Here is a 21371-nt window from a genome sequence, read left to right on the forward strand (position 1 = left end):
TAATGGCTAAATCAATATATGCCATTGGTAAGATGGAGAGAACACAGAACAAATTTTCAAGAAGGAGTATTTCAATTGCCGTGTGATCTTTGAAAAACAGACTCTTATCAGTAGAAGATGGATAAGATCCAACAGAAGTTCCGACAGGAAATGCTATTGAATAGATAGTAAAAACTGGAGAGCATAAATTTATCATTCCCAATTAAATAGGACATGGAATATCTTTACAGAAACAGTAGAGCTAGCAGACAAAATAATACCTTTCACAAAAAAAGGATAAATATCTCAGGGAGAGAAGCTGCAAAAGAGGGAGGTGAGTGAATAGTCCTGAGACTAATAATAGGTTGAAAGGCCTCTTTCTCTACTGGAAAATATAACAATCTGCAGATTTTGTTGTTGCATAATTAGCAGATTTCTGACACCGTTATGGATTGTTGAACATCATTTCATTAAACCCAGAAAGAAAGAAAAAAAATATCTTGGCTCCAATTTTGTAATTTCCTGTGTTAATATAATCTATGTGATACCTATCATAATATTCTGCATACATCTCAGATCATTATGTTATCTCTTACAAAGCATGCTCTACGTGGAGTACATTAGAAAACAAACAAACAATCCATCCTGCTCCTGTCATTATTGCAAAAATGATCATTGTTGCAAGATGAAGTGGCATTGGAGGAAGAAACATATTTTTAAGCACGTCCAATATTTCATACAAAAAAGCAATGCATTTTTCAAGTTTCAGTACATTTTAATAATTCAGGCCATTTTCATAATACAAATGTGTACAAATTGAATTCAATAGAACACCATGGTACTTGGCAACAGTGAACATGTCACAGTTAGTATTAAATAAAGTCATAGTTTGCTTAGTCAGTGTGAAGCCTTATTCCTTGTCTTACGGTAACTCAATACCAAACAAGCAAAATTGTTTTATTTCATCTTTTATATAAATAAACAGTAAAACATATTGAAACCAGACAATTTTACATTCTGTTGAAACTATGAGCATTAATTACATGATCCAGAAAAATTCCATGCTAAGTTTCATAAGAAGGGGTTATCTGACCCTAGTATAAGTGCGAACTCGCTTTTCAAATCAATGTCACTTCCCACTTAACGGGACCCAATGGGTATCTCCCATTTGGGCACTCTGTTTCTTACATCTTACTTCTGACAAGAGCAAAATAAAAAGTTTCAACTTCTTGTCTCCTTTTTGCAACATTATCAAACCCAAATAAGGAGATGTTATGATGGATGACCATAAACAGGTCAAACAGGTAGGTTTTACGCCAGGTCTTGTCAGAAGAAACACAGGTAGTGAGGTGGAGGAGGTGAGGGAGGGAATTAAAGAGTTTAAAGTTGAATATTAAATGCATGGTCAGCAATTGCGTAACAATTGAAATCAAGGATGTTTAGGATTTCAGAATTAGCGAGGTCCAGAGAACCCTGACTGTCTTGGGGTTGGAGGAGATGAGAGAGATAGGTCGATGAGAATATCCAGGGATCTGAATGCAAAGTGGAGATTTTCAAACTGAGATATTACTTAACTGGAGGTGAGAGTAAGTCAATGAGGTGGGGAAATCAGTGACTGAGACTTCCGTCCAGAATAGGAATAACAATTATTGGATGTGAGTTTTGGAAACAGACAGGCTGTAGCACAGCAGGAATTGGGCTATTTTACAGTGGAAGTAATTAATCATAGTGGGGCACTAATATGTGATAAGAGGATCGTCTCAGTGTCAAAGGTCACCAAGGTTACAAACAGTCTGATTCAAGGACCAATAGTCACTAAGGAGAGGATGAAGTAAGTGGCTAGGGAACAAAGTTTATGACAAGAACTGAAGACAATGGTTATTATCTTCCCAACATTTAGCTGGAGAAAGGTTCAGCTTATGTAGTACTAGATGTCAGATAGACAGTTTAACAGCTGAGAGATAGTGAAAGGTTGAATGAGGTAGAGCTGGGTGTTGTCAGCATTTTTGTGAAAGTGGAGTATGTTTTCAGTTGATACCACTGAGAGGCAGTCTGTGGATAAGAAATGGGTAGGAGGCCAAGGAGGGATCCTTGGGCTACACTCAAAATACACATTAACAACAAAAAGTAACACAAAATCCAATTTCTGAAAATGTGCTACAGCACAGTATTTACAACACAGAGCAGGTCATAATACTGTTATGAAGGTATAATTGAAATATTAATTTAGAATATCAATGACTGGATATACAGGGGAGGTGATGGCCTTGTGGTATTTTCATTGGACTGCTAATCCGGAGACCCAGAGTAATGTTCTGGGAACCCAGGTTCGAATCCCGCTAAGGCAAATGTGGAATTTCAATTCAATTTAAAAATAAATCCAGGATTAAAAGTCTAATGATGGCCCTGAATCCAAAGTTGATTGTCAGAAAAAGCTATTTTGTTCACTCATGTCCTTTAGGGAAGGAAACTGCTATCCTTACCTGGTCTGGCCTACACGTGACTCCAGACACACAGCAATGTAGTTGACTCTTACCTGCCTTCTGGGCAACAATGTAGCCAGCAATGCCTACATCCCATGAATAAATAAAAACAAACTCAAGTCTTGGCTGTTTTAGAAGGAACACATTGCAAATCAAAGGAGACTGGATGTAACAGCAACAATGATCATTGAATCCCTACAGTGTGGAAACAGGTTCTTGGGTCCAACAAGTCCACACTGACCCTCTGAGGAGTAACCCAGACCCATTCCCCTACTATTACTCTACATTTACCTTGACTAATACATCTAATCTACATATCCCTGAACACTATGGGCAATTTAGCTTGGCCAATTCACCTAACTTGCACATCTTTGGATTGTGGGAGGAAACTGGAACAAACCCATGCAGATACAGAGAGAATGTGCAAACGCCACACAGACAGTCACCAGAGGCTGAAATCGAACTCAGGTCCCTGGTGCTGCAGGGCAGCAGTGCTAACCACTGAGCCACTGTGCCACCTGATTTGCAAATGATGTATTTGCAAAGTGGACAAGCTGCTTGTTCAGAGATGTCAAGTCTAAAATGTTTTATGACAGCGGTCATCTGATCCATTTTGTGGTGAAGCTAGAGATTAGATTTGACAATCTGAGATAACTTGCTTCATGCGTAATAAATTTGGCCCTCCACATTTTCTCCAAAACCCTTTCAAAAGTGTGACAGTTGAAAACCCATTTGAAAGGTTCATCACCACAAGCACACGGTTCCCAAAAGGAGATGTCTGAAACTGCCCCTGCTGTTTCCATGAACAATTGAATTCTTCCAGCTAAAACCAATACAGGAAGAAATCCAAGTACCAACAGCTTGTGGCAAAAGTGATTTTGGCCTCAGACCGCCATCTGTAATAAACTGTGCATCTTCTTTTTCATGACATTATCTGTCACTTGGCCAAGTACTTTTAAGATTACACTTTACAGTGTTCTTTTTTGCTTTCCTAGACTTGGAAGTATGCATGTGTGTTAGTTTTCAAACAGGGTAGCTACATATATTTACTCAAGTGGGTTTTATTTGACATAAATTAGTTCTCTATTTATTACTTAAGAACCTGGATGACTTGACTATATTGTGCTATCTACAACCTGATGTGTATAATTGGCAATACAATCACACTTCTTTTAAAAAATTGCTGTGACCAGCAAAGGAGTGGGACATGGAATCACATCACACTTCCTAATCTGGTTGTAACAATGCCTTATAAATAAACCAAACATTTTCACTCTCTGGCTCAGAAAGTCAACAGTTCACCTGAAGTTGATGGATCAATACTTGAAAATAAAAGAAGTTTAAGTATCTGGAAGTTCCCAAACTGGGGGTATTACATATCCGAGTTGCAGCACTTTGAAAAGAGCATTTTCTTTCTTTCAGTGAATACAAAGAATTTCTGATGACTCTTCATATGATATTCAACAGCTCAAGTCACAAAATTCACAGACTTCTGTGACGATATTGTCCATCTCTAGTTAGCCTGGTCTCCACATACTACAAAGTGGGGTTTAGTCATGTTAAAGCTAGATTCTGAATTTTAAGGAACAAAAACATGAGCAACTAATTGGCTCCTTTTACTGTAAACTAAGGAAATGTTTTTTAAAAATCTGTCTTTTGTTCTTGGTCACTTTGAAGTCAGCATACAATATCTGCATTTATAATTACAAATTATACCTGTGGAAGTTAAATTAATTCTTAATGCTGCATGTTACTTTGAAAGCTGAAGGTTATTTTAGGCTACTGTTAAGTGAATTGCCATCCACATTATAAATAAGAAAGGCAGAATGTTTACAATTGACCTATAATTGTTACACAGTCTTTTGCTTTATATTTCAGTGACACATTGATGTGTGAATACTTGCTGCTGCATAATTCCACAACAGCACAATCAATGCTCTTGGAGGGAAATATGGGTAGAGCTGTATTTCTGTCAACAAGGAAATAATCACTTATACAATTCATAAAGTGATTCAACATGGAAACTCCCAAGGAGTTGCAGCAGATTTCTTCTCTGACTGATATTTGCATCCAAGAAAAGACACAAGTCAAACCTGGAAGACAACTTACAGAGAATTAAAGTCCAACAAAGCAAAATGTGAAGAAGTAAAAATCAGTTTGTAATATCATATTGAAAGATGCTATGAAGTGGATATCACATTATGCAATTTTTTTGCTGCTGCAGTGACTCCAGTTTTGTTTAACATGCTGCATCTTTACAACTTAGTGTAGACAGCCAAATGACTCATTAAAAAAAAAAGATACAATTCCAGGCATCCCTTAATAATTCACAGAATCAAGTCATATCAGCTGCTTCACTATTTTGGTCTTGTTAGTTCTGTCAACACAACCAGAAGAAAAACTGGTATCTTCTTTCCTTCTAGTAATTGTCTGAATAGACCTATTCAAAAGACAGATACAGAAATGAACACCAATACATTTAAAAAACCAGCAATTTGCAAACCAAGTACTGTTCATTAACTATCAGAATTACTAGCTGTTGTTGTGCAAAATGATATTCTTTTAAATAATAAAGATTTCTTAAAAAAAAGAAATTCAGCAGTTTAGGGGAACTGGGTGGTGCAGCCCATCAACCCAACAGACTTTTCATTTTTACCTTTCAGACAAAGAATCAAATTCTGTTGGGATAAAAACCTCCCCTAATGGATAGGTGGAACATTGGTGGCATCAGCTTTGGAATGAACATTGCGCTAGTTATGGTAGCTGTCTCAACTGCAGAGTTGAAAATGAATCTAAATAAACTAACTTCACATCACCTTCTCTCGAATTAATTTATTCTGAATGCTTGCATTTTTCTGACACTTTTCAAGGCCTTTCACAGTCAGTTTTGAAATGCAAGTCACTGTTGTCATGTAGAATATAAATTGCTGGGCCCAGGGCAGTGTGCACACAGCATGACTGAGCAACATATGTAGAAAGCAAATTTTGTTACCTCATTTTCCCTTTGTGTGAGTCTCTTCTTTTGAAATTTAAATTTCTTCCTGTTGAAGTCTTGGAGTTTATCAATAAGAAACTTCTTATCTTCTCCCTCCTGCACCAAAAAAAATCAGTTCATTATGTATTGAAACGGTATGTTAAAAATTAAATAAGGAACCGGTAAATATCAGTTACCTGTGCAAAACTACTCTTAATAAATTCTGGCTGAGATCAGCATGGACTGAAAAAACTCCAAGTCGGATATGATAACAGAGATTTTTTTTTTACTATCTAATGACAAAGTTCCTTGATTTTTTATTGTAAAGGCTGGAAGTATATTTTTTCATTTATTCATTTTGTGGCATGTAGGCACCGCAGGCTGGCCAGCATTTATTTCCTATCCCAGGCATCCTTGAGAAGGTGGTGGTCAGCCGCCTTCTTGAACTGTGCAATCTCCCTGCTGCGGGTTGATCCCCATAATGCCCTTGAGGGAATTCCAGGATTTTGACCCAGCGACTGAAAGATCATCCTTTATTAAATCAGGATGATCAGTGGCTTGGAGGGGATCTTGAAGATGGCGGTGTCCCCATGTATTTGCTGTCTTTGTCTTTCTAGATGGAAGTGTTCGTAGGTTTGGAAGGTGCTGTCTGAGGATCTTCGTTGAATTTCTGAAGTGCATCTTGGAGATAGTACGCACTGCTGCTACTAAGTGTCAGTGGTGGAAGGACTGGATTCATGGCGTGGGTGGTAGGGGGTGGATGCTTGCATTTACAATAAACACTGACCACCATACCCAATTTATTAAGGAAATCAATTCTTTAAAAAGCCTTCACTTGGAAATATAATTTAACTTGGAGATGTAAGAGCTTTATGGAAGTATTCAAATTTTAACATTATGGTAGAGTAAATCACTGTTTCTGCTGGCACGTAGCCAGTAAACTGAAGACACGGACTTCAGATAATTGGATGAAGGAGTGGAGTGGAGGGGAAGGGAACTTTGTTTCTGAAACTGTGAGTTATTCTCTGGATAGTACTGGCCGACAAGGTAGTGAAAGATAATTCAATTGTAGTCTTCAACAGGGAATTGTGTACATGCTCAGGAAAGAAAATCATGCAGGGCTCAAAAGGAAAGATTGGGGGAGTGGAACTGCACAGTTGGTGCTCTTAAATAAACCAGCACAGACATAAAGGGATGAACGCACTATCAAATCATCTGAAAGCAGAACCATATTTCCACAACATCAAATCATTAATGTTCTGTTTTGTGTAACATTTCTACGCCTTTTAATTCAACTTTTCAATGTGAAGAAACTGAATAGAATGTTAATAACACACTGTACAAAGGTTTAACAATTTCTGACCAAATTCTCTCCTCCCATTTTCACTGACACAGCAATGTCAATAATTCCATTTAAATGATTTGTACATGAATTTAATACAAGATTTGTATGTTCACTGACAGTAAATTTTGGATTTGAGCTTTCATCCATGCCAAATAAATAAGGCTGCATTTGTTGTCAACACCACTGCTAAGTTACATAGTCACTACACAGGAACAGAAAGGTTTCAGAGCCACGTCACTGGAAAGTGACAGAAGAGCAGTTACCAGAAACAAATCTGGGCAGAACCGGCGAATGATAATGCTTCCAAGCATGAACCAGCCACTCCCAACCTTTTGCCAGTCTCAGCAGCTCCTCTGAGCAGGCTGTGAGGGAAGAGAGAAACAGGAACTGATATCTTTTCCTGTCTTGTGTTAGCAGCAGCAGTGCATTTCCGAAGCTGGTCCACCCTCTGCCTGGCCAAAAACTCACCGATTATGAATCTGGCAAACAAGTGATCATTTACTGCCAGAGCTCACACTATCCATACTCTAACCACTGCTGGGGACTGCACCTGAGCATGGGTCTCCACCATGGAAACCATCAAGTAAACAAAGCATGTGCACAGTGAGAAAGGCTTTGTTGTGGTGATGTAATGTCACCAGCATCATTTGCGCATGTTCGCATCTTTGCCACCATTTTGGCGTTCACTATATTCATTCCAAGTAAATAACCACTTTAATGAGAGGTAGGTTATTCACCTTTATAAGATAAGGAACACAAACAAATGTAAATCAAACACAAATTCAGGTACTTACATTTGCAATTTGTTCGTTTAATAACTTAATTACTTTTCTTTGACCATCCACAACTTGACAATGAAAATAAATCAATATTCTGAAAGAGAAAATTAGAATGTGAAATTTAAACAAAATCACAATACTGTACTTTAATCTGCACATAACAATAAACTGGGCAGATTCCAGGTTTAAAAGTTGCAAGCCCCAAGAACTGTTCAATTTATTTATCCCCAGATTTAGAAGGATAATTGCAGAAGGTATGACATACAAAATATAATAGATTTGATAAACGTAGGTATTTATATATCTTATCGAAATGTATCCTTACATTTTTTTTGCCTGTGGACAAATCATTGATTTGCTAACATCCCTAAATATCATTTTTCTTTTGCAACCTTTCGAAATACACAGACATTATCACATCCAATTCAGTAATTCAGTCCAAATATTTATAGTTGGTGTTCATTTTGCATGCAAACACATAGCTCAAATCACATTGTCCACCCTGTTCCCATACCCTTGTTTTCATTTCCTTCATGAAGCTATCAATCTTTGCTCAAATGTTAGATGGTTATTCATGAACCCTGTAAGTGAACTCAATGGCCTCAGCACCCTGTATCAAGAAGATTTCTACACTAATAAAATCTCACTTCAATCATGTACCTCAGGATTCGTGTACTGTCAACTTTCTGAGAGGTTGGGTAGGAGAGGCTATTTATTTAGTTGTAATGTATTTGTTTGGGTGCTCTCAAAATCTCAGTTAAATGCAAAAAAGTCAGTTCTCGGCCATTGAGAGACAGCTTAAGGAGACCATAAATACCAAAAATAAATATTACCTCAAGATTCTCTTTGGATATGTTGCACAAAACAAGGATACAATGTTCCACTAATGAAAGCATCAGCATTTAAAGATATTTGTCTTCTCATTTGACCATTGATGTTCGATAAGGCAATGTTATTACTTTAACCAATACAGGTAGATGCTTATCAATACTCATCAGCTCTCTCCAACATTTTTAGAGCTTTATCAGCAATTTCCATATTTATTGTAGAATACAGAGAAACATTTTAGAATTGAGAATTTATTAAAATAATTGAAAACTTACAGTAGGAATCCTGATGCCAAGAAAAAGATGAAAGGATTTCTCACAAAGATCCACGAATACTTAAAAAATTTAGAACCGTTCTCATCCAGTTTTTGGACCCAGTTTGTTATAGAATCACTCATAGTTGCCAGTGATCGGAAGGGGCCACAAGATGATGATGGCTTTATGCTAATTTAAAATAAAATCAAAAACAGGCAATAAAACTTAGTCATGTGAAAATTCAAGACAGTAAAAATCAAAAGAATATGAAAAGTGGGAGATGGCATTTGGCTCAGTCACTATACACCACATTTTATTCTAACTTGCATAATGACATGGTGATGGTGGAGGGTTGTTTTTCAGACTGGAGGCCTGTGGCCAGTGGAGTGCCACAAGGATCGGTGCTGGGTCCTCTACTTTTTGTCATTTATATAAATGATCTGGATGTGAGCATAAGAGATATATAGTTGGTAAGTTTGCAGATGACACCAAAATTGGAGGTGTAGTGGACAGCAAAGAAGGTTAGGAGAAAGTGAGAACTGCAGATGCTGGAGATCAGAGCTGAAAAATATGTTGCTGGAAAAGCACAGCAGGTCAGGCAGCATCCAAGGAGCAGGAGAATCGATGTTTCTGGCATAAGCCCTTCTTCAGGAATGAGGAAGGTGTGCCAAGCAGGCTAAGATAAAAAGTAGGGAGTAGTGACTTGTGGGAGGGGCATTGGGAATGTGATAAGTGGAAGGAGGTTAAGGTAAGGGTGATAGGCCAGAGAGGGGGTTGGGGGAGGAGAGGTCGGGAAGAAGATTGCAGGTCAAGAAGACGGTGCTGAGTCTGAGGGTTGGGACTGAGATAAGGTGGGGGGGAGGGGAAATGAGGAAGCTGGAGAAATCTGCATTCATCCCTTGTGGTTGGAGGGTCCCTAGGCGGAAGATGAGGCGCTCTTCCTCCAGGCGTCGTGTTGCCATGGTCTGGCGATGGAGGAGGCCAAGGACCTGCATGTCCTTGGCGGAGTGGGAGGGGGAGTTAAAGCGAAGAAGGTTACCTCAGATTACAACAGGATTTTGATCAGATGGGCCAATGGGCTGAGAAGTGGCAGATGAAGTTTAATTCAGATAAATGCGAGGTGCTGCATTTTGGGAAAGCAAATCTTAGCAGGACTTATACACTTAATCGTAAGGTCCTAGGAAATGTTGCCTGAGGGGCAACGTTTTCACGCAAAGGGTGGTACATGTATGGAATGAGCTGCCAGAGGAAGTGGTGAAGGCTGGTACAAATTGCAACATTTAAAAGGCATTTGGATGGGTATATGAATAGGAAGGGTTTGGAGGGATATGCGCCGGGTGCTGGGAGTTGGGACTAGATTGGGTTGGGATATCTGGTTGGCATGGACGGGTTGGACCGAAAGGTCTGTTTCTGTGCCGTACATCTCTATGACTGCACATTTACAGTTAAATCCACTTGAACAATAATTCTTAATTGAAATTGGAATCACTTTTGGTTCACATTGTATCAGTGTTCCTTGGTAAAGGAATATGACAGGGTCTTCCTCTTATCTGTAATTCCTGATTGTTTAATTGAGCAGATAAATGGCTGGACAAGTGACACTTTTGCATTGATATTCTCAACCCGTCGATAAGTAGCCTTTAAATTAGGATCTGTATATAGTAAAGATAGGCTAAATAACAGGCAAGTACCATAACAGCAAAAATTTCACAGCCACCATACTCTGCCTTACTGTACTGAAGCCCATAGCTTCAAATTAACAGAACATGGATGTTTAAAATTATTATATAACGTGCCCGTCACCAGCAAAGCCATTTGTTGCCAGTCCCAGATTGCCTTTGGATTGAGCGGCTTATTGGGCCATTTCAGAGAGCAGTTGAGAGTCAAACAAATTATCATGTATCCGAGAGTCACATACAGGCCAGACAAGGTAAGATTTCCTTCCCGAACAAGGACATTAATGAAACCATACCACAATGATAGCTTCATGTTCGTTAATACTATTTTTTATTTCCAGTATTCCTTTTCAGGTCTTGGATCTGAATTTGCATCCATCAATCTGGGCCTCTGGATGACTAGTCCAGTGACATTACCATGACACTACCATCTCCCAGGACAAAATGAGGACTGCAGATGTTGGAGATCAGAACTGAAAATGTGTTGCTGGAAAAGTGCAACACATTCCTGAAGAAGGGCTCATGCCTGAACGTCGATTCTCCTGCTTCTTGGATGCTGCCTGACCTGCTGCGCTTTTCCAGCAACACATTTTCAGCACTACCATCTCCCATCCTGTCACATTTACAGTTCTGTAATTCATCATGGAAAATGTTCATTTTGTAAGACTTGTTGGACAATCCATACAATTGGGTAGTTTAGAAGCAAAACTTCAGCTAACATGCTAGTAAACACACCGTAGTGTTGACAGCATTAGAAACTTCTTGACTCCATTAAAACATTTGTCCCAGAATGTATAGAGATGACTAGCAGCAAGAACCAAAAACAAACACTCTATAATCTGCTGAATCCTCAGTTTCACAAGAATTTGGCCACACAATTAACTATGCAGATACTTACTACCACACAGTGTAAGAAAAAACAACAGTGGCTCCAAGGAACGATGGGAAACACAGCAGGCTAATAAAGATAGTCATCATATGAGATACATGCCAGAGTTTGTGTGGAGGCTGACAGTTCTTCATTAAGCTGAGCTGAAAAAGACCCAACAGTTTTATTAATAGATAGCTGGTGTACTGTAGTGATCATTTTTCACATATTAAATGATTCACTGGATGTTTAGTAACAGCTGGTCAAGTTCTGGTTCCCAAGCAACTTGCTGAAGAGTACATATACTCAAAATATGTATAAAGGCTGCCAATGATGATGCCTATTTGGTTTATGAAGGGTAAACATTAAATCTTATCCTAACTCAACCAACAGACTTGGGGACAAAATGAATTTCTAAAATGGACTAAGCTCTTTCCCTTATATCTTATAGTTTTCAGTCACTTCATAAATGTGAAAATTACCTTTTTAATATAGAAGATAACAATAAATTTGATCATTTGAATTGCAGGCAGGAGTGGTACGAACACGAGGCCCAACCTACAAAGTAGAAGGTAATGAATTAAATGAAGCTCATCACGTGTCTGTTGCCTCTTGTTGCTCTCTTGCTCTCCCTCCGATCTTTTCCCTTCTTAAGCATAAATTCTCCATTGTTACGGCTGCATAGAATCGACAGCTGATTAATATGTTGCCAAAGTAACTGTGCTCACTTCGCGAACCCAGCCAGTGAGTGAGTGATTCTCACATATTTGTATGTAGGGACCATCACAGTCAGGTCCAATCCAGTGCTCACATGAGAGTACACATTCTGGGAAATGGGGAGGATACTATTGTGATGGTACTGGTGAAGGTTCTCAATAGGTGGCGCTGTTAATGGTTCAACATCAAACATAGCCTGATCAAACATAGCCTGATTATTACCAAGTGAGCGTCTGTCCAAAGATCAAATCCAAAACATTTCTGGCAATGTCAAACTCAGGTTTTCTCTTCCTTTTCAGCAGTTTAATGCAAATGACCCTGGGGAGTGAAGGAAGGAGAAACAGTGATTACAATACTTTGGTAGCTGACTCTCTCAACTTATAGAACTGCTTTCACTTCTATGTTAAAAGATCAATCAACAAACAAGGATAGGACAGCATGGCAATCAATAATTAACCTTTTAACTCAGTCTCCAGGTTTGCTCAGGATGCTTTGACAAGTTTTTCCATTAATCTGAGAGAAGGCCAGCAGCTAAACACACTAAAAGTTTGTATCACATTCCTGTAACCATTAATGTATCTCTTTTTAAAATTATCAATTGTTGAAAGAAGCAACATTTTGTTTGCAGTATAGGTACGAAGCATTGTGGCACAGTGGAAATCAGGTTTGATGCTCATCGCTCTAACCAGAATGAAGCACAGAGCCAAGTCCAGAGCAACTCTCTTCTCACTCCCTGGGACTGAAGAGAAGGAAGGTAAAGCCAGCTCACTCAGACCATTCTTGTAGCTAAAGGTCATGGTAGGAAGAGGTTGGAAACTAGAAAGATTCACAGAGAGAGAAACAAAATTAACATTTCAGTTCTGCAATCTTTCACCGGAACAGTTCAGAAACATTAACACTGTTTCTCTCTCTCCACAAATAATGCTAGACACAGCTGATTATTTCTAATTGTTATAGTCTAATTTCCAGCAACTGCAGTGTTTTGCTTTTGGATAGATTAGGCAGGCTACTTTCTTAGGAGCAGCAGGACTGTGGCTGTTAAGGGACAGTAGCTTAGAGGGAAACAATAATTCAGATTTTACTGTAAAACACTTAATTATCTATTTTCAATGTTTGTCTAAACTGGGTGCAACATTAGAGTTCTGCTTTGAGGTAATACAAACTCCACAAGATAATGAAGCACGGGTGAACTACTAACATGACTAAAAGGAACCAGAGCTGGTAATGATAATTAAAGATTCAGTTGTTAGTGGCACTTAATTATTTCAAAGGAAAGGTACATCTCAGTGAAAGATAGAAAATGAAAACAGTAAACGTAATACCCTTGGCCATCTCTATGTGCCTCTAGGTGTACGTTTGATATCACAATTTGTTAAAAGTTGGCATGGTCCATAGATTCGAGAATGTGGTGCTGGAAAAGCACAGCAGGTCAGGCAGTATTCAAGAAGCAGGAGAATCAACATTTTGCACACACACTTGACAAATTTCCAGCACCACACTCTTGACTCTGATCTCCAGCAGCTGCAGTCCGCACTTTCTCCATGGTCCATAGATTGTTAAAACAGCATAGGTAATTATTAATAGATAAAACAAATCTTCTCATGAAGTTAACACCCACCTCCAGACATATTCTCCAAAAACTGTATCCAGTATAATGAATATAAAATCTACCACCAGCAAACGATATATTTCTTGCCCTACGAACGTCTCCCAGCACTGAGACAAAAAAAACAAACAAGGGACTGATGGTTAAATGTTTGACATCACAAAAACACAAACACAAAATTCATGATCCAAGTTCTGAATGCATACTATCTTCAAATATTAAATAATGACAAATAAGACATTCCAAGACCAATTGTTTAATATTACAGATGGCTAGTCAGAATTCAGAATTCCTGATCCTAATTTATATGTTTATGTAAAAGATGTAAAATTAATCACTGAACCATCCTCTACAAAATAGATTTTGTCAGGTAGTCTAGGAGTTCATATTAAAAAGCATAGTTAAAGTGAACCTGGACCCTGGTCGTGATTCAAATAGAGCCTTAATAAAGCATTACTTTCCTGTGGACTCCAAAGCCAGAAAGCTCTTAATCATATTGACTGGCAGAGTAGGCTCGTAGGACCAAATGGGTGACTCCTACTCCTAAACCCTATGTTCCAATGCCCCCTGAAGATTAAAACATTCCAACAACAGCATTTTTGTTTCACCTCGCAACATTATTTAAAATGTTCGGATGGAATCGGAAGGAATTAGACAAACCAGGTCAACATCACCTCAATGAAGCTGCTGCTTTATGACAATGGTGAAGACATTATGGTTTAAAAAACAATCAACAATTAAAAATACGTCCACATTTCAACACCCAGCTCAAGTTAAACATGGTGCTATTCTATAATCTAAAAATAAAGGATGAATTGTGATGAAAAAAATAAAATGTGTCCCAGTGAATATGACATTTTGATGTCTACGTGATCAAGTCACTTGTGTACTCTTAAAGTTGAAGTAAGGATAACAATGTTCAATAATGATACTGGGTAGCAGACTGCTACCCCAATCCCCTCTCTTCACGGATGGAAGCTTATATAAATGGAAGTGGCTCACCCCCATGGCCGTAACCCACTGTGGACCAACAACCAAAATAGATTAACAATGGGACTTGCTCAGTGGGAGGAAGCCTCAACTTCAGGAGGTACCGACCAACCCAGTTGTCTTGCAGTTCCAGTAGCCATGGCAGCACCTAGGATAAGTAATGGGCATTGCCATGGCAGCAGGAAGGAGAACACAAGTGTTGTGGCTGCCAAAGACAGCTAGTCTAGGCCTTTAAGACAAGAAAGGATCCCAGAAGTCAGTGGGGTGAGGTTGTTAGTGATGGTGGGGCCTTGCTTCAAAAGCAGTTAGTATGGAAGGAAGAGGGTGTGGCATCTTGGAGGGTTATGTTATACACCCAACAAGCACAGGAATCCTCCCTGCACACTTCACCCTTCTAGGGCTTTAATAAACAAACAATCTGCCTACTTTTGTCTAACTGCCCACACCAACCGTTTTAGGGCACAGGCAGCATATTACTGAGGTCAATTGTTAACAAGCAAAACTGACCTTAAAATTATTTGTCTGTGCCAAGTGGGCAGGCATTGTAATTGGCTGCCTGTCCACTATGCACAGACAAATAAATATATTAAATTAATTGTAGGGGTGAACTCAGGGCAGGGTAGGAGAGTGGTGGATCAATCCCCTGACATACTTCACGTGCTTCCCCTTCCACCTCATCACCTCAGCCAGATAGCTGCCCAATAGGAAAACATAATATCCAGCCCTCTGTCAAAAACATTCAAATGGATTTTGTAGAAGCCTCCATATTATTTTGGTTTACTGCACTCCTGGTAGTTTTACTTACTGGTATTTCTGCTGTCTCTTTTAACTTATTTCCCATCCAGTGGAAACAAAGTGGTCCTAAAATGGCTAACTTCAAAAGCAGATTTCTGTGTGAAAACAATATCATAATATCATCATGAAGATATATATATCCAGCAGCACAGCTGAAATGCAGCAGACTCTACTTTAAAAAAAAACATATTATGGGCTAGGCCAGTATTGATTGTCTATCACTATTTGCTCAGAGGGTAGTCAAACGTCAAGCATACTGCTGTGGGTCTGGAGTCACATGTAGTGCAGACCAGGTAAGGATGGCAGTTTCCTTCCCTAAAAGGACGTTAGTAAACCAGATGAGATTTTTCCGACAGTGGATTCACAGTCATCATTAGACTCAATTCAGATTTTTAAAAATTAAATTCCAATTCCACCAACTGCTGTGGTGGGATTCATATCTGGGTCACCAGAACATTATCTGGATCTCTGGATGAACAATCAAGTGATAATACCTCAAGGTCACCACCTCTCTGTACTGTTTCTACACAAGGTAAAACCAGAGTCTCGAGTGGGCACCTAGTCTGGATTTGCCAGCTCGAACAAAATGAATTGTCTGTTTTACAAACCAATCCATTGTAAAATTTACACTAAATGATTTACTGCATATTCTGAAGTTGGCTCTGGGTCATTGAATAATAGTGACTGATGTGTGCTATTCTACATATCATTTCCACATGGTGGTTTTGTTACCAATTTGGACTGCATTAAAATAATTTCATAATTGTTGCAGAAAGTTAAGTGTTTTGGAAGAAAGAGTTGAACTTGAATTTTTTGAGCATCAATTTGCACACTGCAATATTCTACAAATAACAATGTTAAGTGATTGGGTAATATTAGTTTAGGATTAAATGTTGATTGGATGCTAGAAGAACTTCCCCACTCTTTGTTGGAACAGTGACATCTTTAACAAGCACCATGTGATTGTGCAGTCAGGGTCCCCCATTTTGTATCTTGCTTGAACATCATCATGTCCTACAAGCAAGATAACATCGCTTTTCACATGAGCTTCAGCTGAGATTGTGTGCTCAGATCTCTGAAATAAGCCTCGAAATCTAGAATCTTCTACACCTGTAATGGGCAGCACAGTGGCTCAGTGGTTAGCACTGCTGCCTCCCAGCACCAGGAACTTGGGTTCAATTTCAGCCTTAGGTCATTGTCTGAATGGCGTCTTTCCACATTGTTGGGATTCTATGAATCCAAGGTTAATACTTAATGCACCTCCTAATTTAAATGTCATACAATAATTTAGTTATTGAGGAAATTCCTCTGTAGCTTAATGCCATAGAAAATTTTAGTACCATTTTAAAATTCATTGCTATTATTCAATAAGCAACTACCATCTGATCTTGCCAATGTACTTACAACATATGTCAGGTACAGACAGCTGGGGTCAAATGAAATCTTAGAGGAATATAATGGTAGGAGGAGTACACATGGGTGGGAAATTAGGAAGGCAAAAAGAGGACATTAAATCACTTTGGCAAATAGAGTTAAGGAGAATCCAAAGCGATTCTCTCATTACATTAAGTGCAAAAACATAACTAGGGAGGGAATAGGCTCCTTCAAGATCAACAAGACTGTCTATGTGTGGAACACAAAAGATGGGAGAGATATTAAATGATTATCTCACATCAGTATTTACTGTGCAGAAGGACTTGGAAGCTAGGGAACTTGGGGAAATGAATAGTGAGGTCTTGAAAATATTCCATTTTACAGAAGAGGAGGTGCTGAAGGTCTTAAAAGTAGATAAATCCCCAGGACGTGATCAGGTATTTCCCATAACTTTGTGGGAAGCTAGGGAAGAAATTGTGGGGCCCCTTGCTAAGAGATTGCTATCATTGATAGCCAAGGGGGAGATCCAAAAGACTGGAGTTTGGCTAATGTGTTGCCATTATTTAAGAATGACTAAGGAAAATCCAGGGAACTATAGACCAGTGACCCTTCAGTCAGTGATAGGTCAGTTGTTGGAGGGGATTCAATGGGACACAATTAACATTTATTTGGAAAAGCAAGGACTGATTAGGAATAGACAACATGGCCTTGTGAGTGGAAAAGCGTGTCTCACTAATCTCATAGATTCATAGAGGTGGACAGCACAAAAACACCCTTCAGTCCAACTCGTCCGTGCTGACCAGGTATCCAAATTAATCTCGCCCCAATTGCCAGCATTTGGCCCATATCCCTCTAAACCCTTCCTATTCATATACCCATCCAATGCCTTCTAAATGTTGTAATTGTACCAGCTTCCACCACTTTCTCGGGCAGCTCATTCCATGATTGAGTTTTTTGAAGAGGTGACAAAGAAAATTGATGAAGGCAGAGCAGTAGTCCATATAGACTTCAGCAAAGCACTTGACAAAGTTCCACATAGTTGTCTGATTAGAAGATTAGATTACATGGGATCCATGGTAAGTAGTCAATTGGATACAAAATTGGCTTGAGGGCAGGAGACAGAGGGTGGTGGTAAAGAGTTGCTTTTCAGACTGGATGCCTGTGACCAGCAGTCTGCCACAAGGATCGGTGCTGGGTTCACCTTTTTTTGTCATTCACATAAATGATTTTAATATGAATATGGTGAGTAAATTTGTAGATGACATCAAAGTAAGTGGTGTGGTGGAGAGTAAGAAATTATCTTCGAGTACAACGGGGCCTTGATCAGATGAGCCAATGGGCAGAGGAGTAGCCAATGGAGTTTAATTTAGATAAATGTGAGGTATTGCATTTTGGAAAGGCAAATCAGGGCAGGACTTATTTACTTAATGGTAGGGCCTTGGGGAGTATTGCAGAACAAAGAGACCTAGTGGTACAGGTGCACAGTTCATTGAAAGTGGAGTTGCTAGTTGACAGGGTAGTGAAGAAGACATGTGACATACTTTCCTTCATTGGTCTGTGCATTGAGAATAGGAGTTGGAATGTCACATTGTGGCTGTACAGGACACAGTTGAGGCCACATTTGAAATACTGCATTCAACTAAGGTTGTGCTGCTATAGGAAGGATGTTGTTAAATTGGAAAACAGTAGAAAAGATTTAAGGATTTTGCCAGGATTGGAGGGCTTGAGTTATAGGGAGAGACTGAATAGGCTGGGGCATTTCTCCCTGGTGTATGGGAGGCTGAGGGGTGGCCTCATAGAGGTTATAAAATCATGATGGACATGGAAAAGATAATAGACAAAGCCTTTTCCCTGGGGTCGGGAGTCCAGAACTAGAGGGCATTTATAAAATTTATAAAATGTGTTAGAATTCTTTGAGGAGATAACATACAAGTTAGTCAAAGGAAAACCAGTGGATGTGATCTATTTGGATTTCTAGGAGACCTTTGACAAGGTGTTATACAGGAGGATGATAAATAAGGTAAGAGCTCGTGGTGTTAGGATCAAGGTACTAGTATGGAGAAAGGATTGGCTGACTGGTAGGATGGGAGCCAGTGACTAGTAGAATTCCGCAGGGGCCCATATTTGGACCACAACTGTTGATGTCATACATTAATAATCTGAGGACATTTGTGTCCCTCTGCAAACTGAGCAACAAAGTAGGTGGTGGGACAGGTAGTGTGAAGATGTGGGGAGGCTGCAAAAGCACTTGAACAGATTAGAAGAGTGGGCAAGGATGTGGCAGATGGAATACAATGTGGAAAAGTGTAAAGTTATGCACTTTAGTAGGAGAAATGGAGATATAGACTATTTTCTAAATGGGGAGATGCTTCAGAAATCAGAAGCGTAAAAGGACTTAGCAGTCCTAGTTCAGGATTCTCTTGAGGTTAACATGCAGGTTCATTTGGCAGTTAAGAAGGCAAATGCAATGTAAGCATTCCTTTTTAAGAGGGCTAGGTTACAACAGCAGTGATGTACTGCTGATGCTATATAAGGCTGTAGTCAAGTCATAGTTGGAATATTGCGAGCAGTTTGGCCCTGGATCTAAGAAAGGATGTACTGCCATTGGAGGGGGTCCAGAGAAGGTTCACAGAATGATCACAGGAATGAAGGCCTTGTCACATATGGAGCGGTTGAGGATGCTAGGTCAGAACATGGAGTTTAGAAGGATGGGGAGGGGTGGGGAGGAGATTCTAATTCAAACTGAGGGGCTTGGGTAGAGTGGACACGGAGAAGATGGTTCTACTAATAGCAGAGACCAGAGGGAACAGTCTCCGAGTGAAGGGACAGCCCTTTAGAGCTAAGATGAGGAGGAATTTCTTCAGACAGAGGGTGGTGAATTTCCACAGAAGGTTGTGGAGGCCAAGTCATTGAGTGTATTTTAGACAGAAGGAGGTTTTTGATTAGTAAGAGGATTAAAGAGAAGGAAGTAGAATGGAGTTGAGAAACATATTAGCCATGATTGAATGGTGCAGCAGACTCAATGGGCTGAATGGCTTGATTCTGCTACTATATCTAATGGTAACCCAGTGTTTTCATTGGACCAGAAAGCTCTACTTTTGGAACTACTTTCCTCAAAAAGTTTGATTTTAACCATTAACCCTTCTTTCTCTTGTGAATGCTGGACAATCTTTTCTGCACTGTCAACACTACAAGCGTCACAATGCTATTTCACAGCAGACAGCAATGGCAAAATATAAACTTGGAATCATCTTTTGATCTTCTGCTGCTACTGTCATTATGTGGATAATGGCAACACAATCGGCAGGGAAACTATCTCTGCACCACAAGACTTCTTTATAAATGTTTTTAATCAAGCTGCTCAGACACATCATTATGTATTCTTAGATACTTTCTAATCAGCTGTTCAGAGATGTTATGACATACGTCTGGAGAGGTGGGACTTGACCCCAAACCGCCTAGTTCAGAGTCAGTGACATCACTATTGTGCCTCAATAACTCTAGCTGCTGTTATTTCTTTTAAATTTTAGCGATATCCCAAATCAAACTGTTCAAAGATGCTATTCTAGAGCAGGTGGGACTTGACCTTGGGCCTCCCAATTCAGGGTTACTGACATTAACACTGCACCACAAAAGGGCCCCTAGCCACTGTTATATATTCTTAGTTCTTGATGCCGATCACCGCTGTTATTTTTAACAATATAATTAAGCCAGCGTCAAAACTTTGTCCTCTTAGTTGAATAAATAATTTGGATACTTATCAAAAATAAAACATGATGCAAGTTCTTTGGAAAAGCAGTGTTTTTCTATTTAAGACTTGAGGAAAATTGCTCATACCTGGTAATGGAAACGTAGATCTGTTGTTGTGGGAAGTCATATTTTTCCAGTAACCCAATTAGATTATAAATGTAGGGCATCACGAGATTAATGACTGACACAATCAAAGGAAGTGTTAGCAGCCTGCTCTCTACTAGCTTCTCAGGAATTCCTTGTTGGATATCTTGTGAATAATCCTAAGGAATAAAATATTTTATTTACCTTAATGAACGCAATTTACGTGAAATTCAAAACCTAAAGCACACATAATAGTTATCGCCATGGCTTCAACACATATTGCCACCTGATCATTTGGAAACCGGATCTGCAAAATTTGTAAAGTTATTAATTTCATGGGGAGAGAGCAAAAGACAAAGAGTGAGAGACAGAGAGTGAGAGAGTAAGATTCCATAAGGTCAGACTTTCATTTATTTGTATAAACTTTGTCAGATTGGCACAGATTTCAGATACTGTTTGCTTTCACTTAGAAAGAAGAAAGTAGGAATTCTTATCACGTTTTGAAGTTCATACAATGGAAGTGGACAATTTAACAAGAGAAAGCATGAAAAAAGTTCAGCTGTAGTGATGCCATGATGTAGAGTAAACAGCCAATCAAACTGAAGTATTCTCTCAGTCAGCAACCCAGACAATAAAATTGCATACTTTTTTCTACTTTTAATTTAAACTTAAGAGACCAAACAAATTAGCTGAGGCTCAGGTGGTAGCTATCAGTCCTGCCTTAAGTCAAAACTACTCATCCATCACAATGACTTGAAATTTCCACGTTCAGAGTGAATTAGGAAGTTCTTCCTTTGTAGAAATAAATGCTGTTTGGCATGCACTGCAAATTACAACACAATCTCAGACTGTCAGGTCTTGGAAGTGCT

At 39.2% G+C, this 21371-nt stretch overlaps 1 protein-coding gene across 6 annotated transcripts in view; it reads right to left on the reverse strand.

Moving 5' to 3' along the window:
* Positions 1-714: 714 nt before the first annotated feature.
* Positions 715-21371, reverse strand: part of tmc6b (transmembrane channel-like 6b) — a 98248-nt gene continuing 77591 nt past the window's right edge. For all 6 annotated transcript variants that reach the window (XM_088000662.1, XM_088000661.1, XM_088000667.1 and 3 more), the window contains 10 exons: positions 20506-20681; positions 15305-15389; positions 13522-13619; positions 12126-12221; positions 11669-11744; positions 11217-11350; positions 8664-8831; positions 7576-7654; positions 5455-5553; positions 715-4902 (listed from right to left, as the gene is read on the reverse strand). In XM_088000662.1, the coding sequence (XP_087856788.1) occupies positions 4882-4902; positions 5455-5553; positions 7576-7654; positions 8664-8831; positions 11217-11350; positions 11669-11744; positions 12126-12221; positions 13522-13619; positions 15305-15389; positions 20506-20681 (1032 nt within the window). In that variant the 3' untranslated portion in view covers positions 715-4881. The remainder of the gene's footprint in view (positions 4903-5454; positions 5554-7575; positions 7655-8663; positions 8832-11216; positions 11351-11668; positions 11745-12125; positions 12222-13521; positions 13620-15304; positions 15390-20505; positions 20682-21371) is intronic.

The sequence above is a fragment of the Chiloscyllium plagiosum genome, unplaced genomic scaffold, assembly GCF_037043375.1.
Source record: "Chiloscyllium plagiosum isolate Xiang-an unplaced genomic scaffold, Cpla_swu_hap1 HiC_scaffold_25, whole genome shotgun sequence".
Classification (NCBI taxonomy): Eukaryota; Metazoa; Chordata; class Chondrichthyes; order Orectolobiformes; family Hemiscylliidae; genus Chiloscyllium; species Chiloscyllium plagiosum.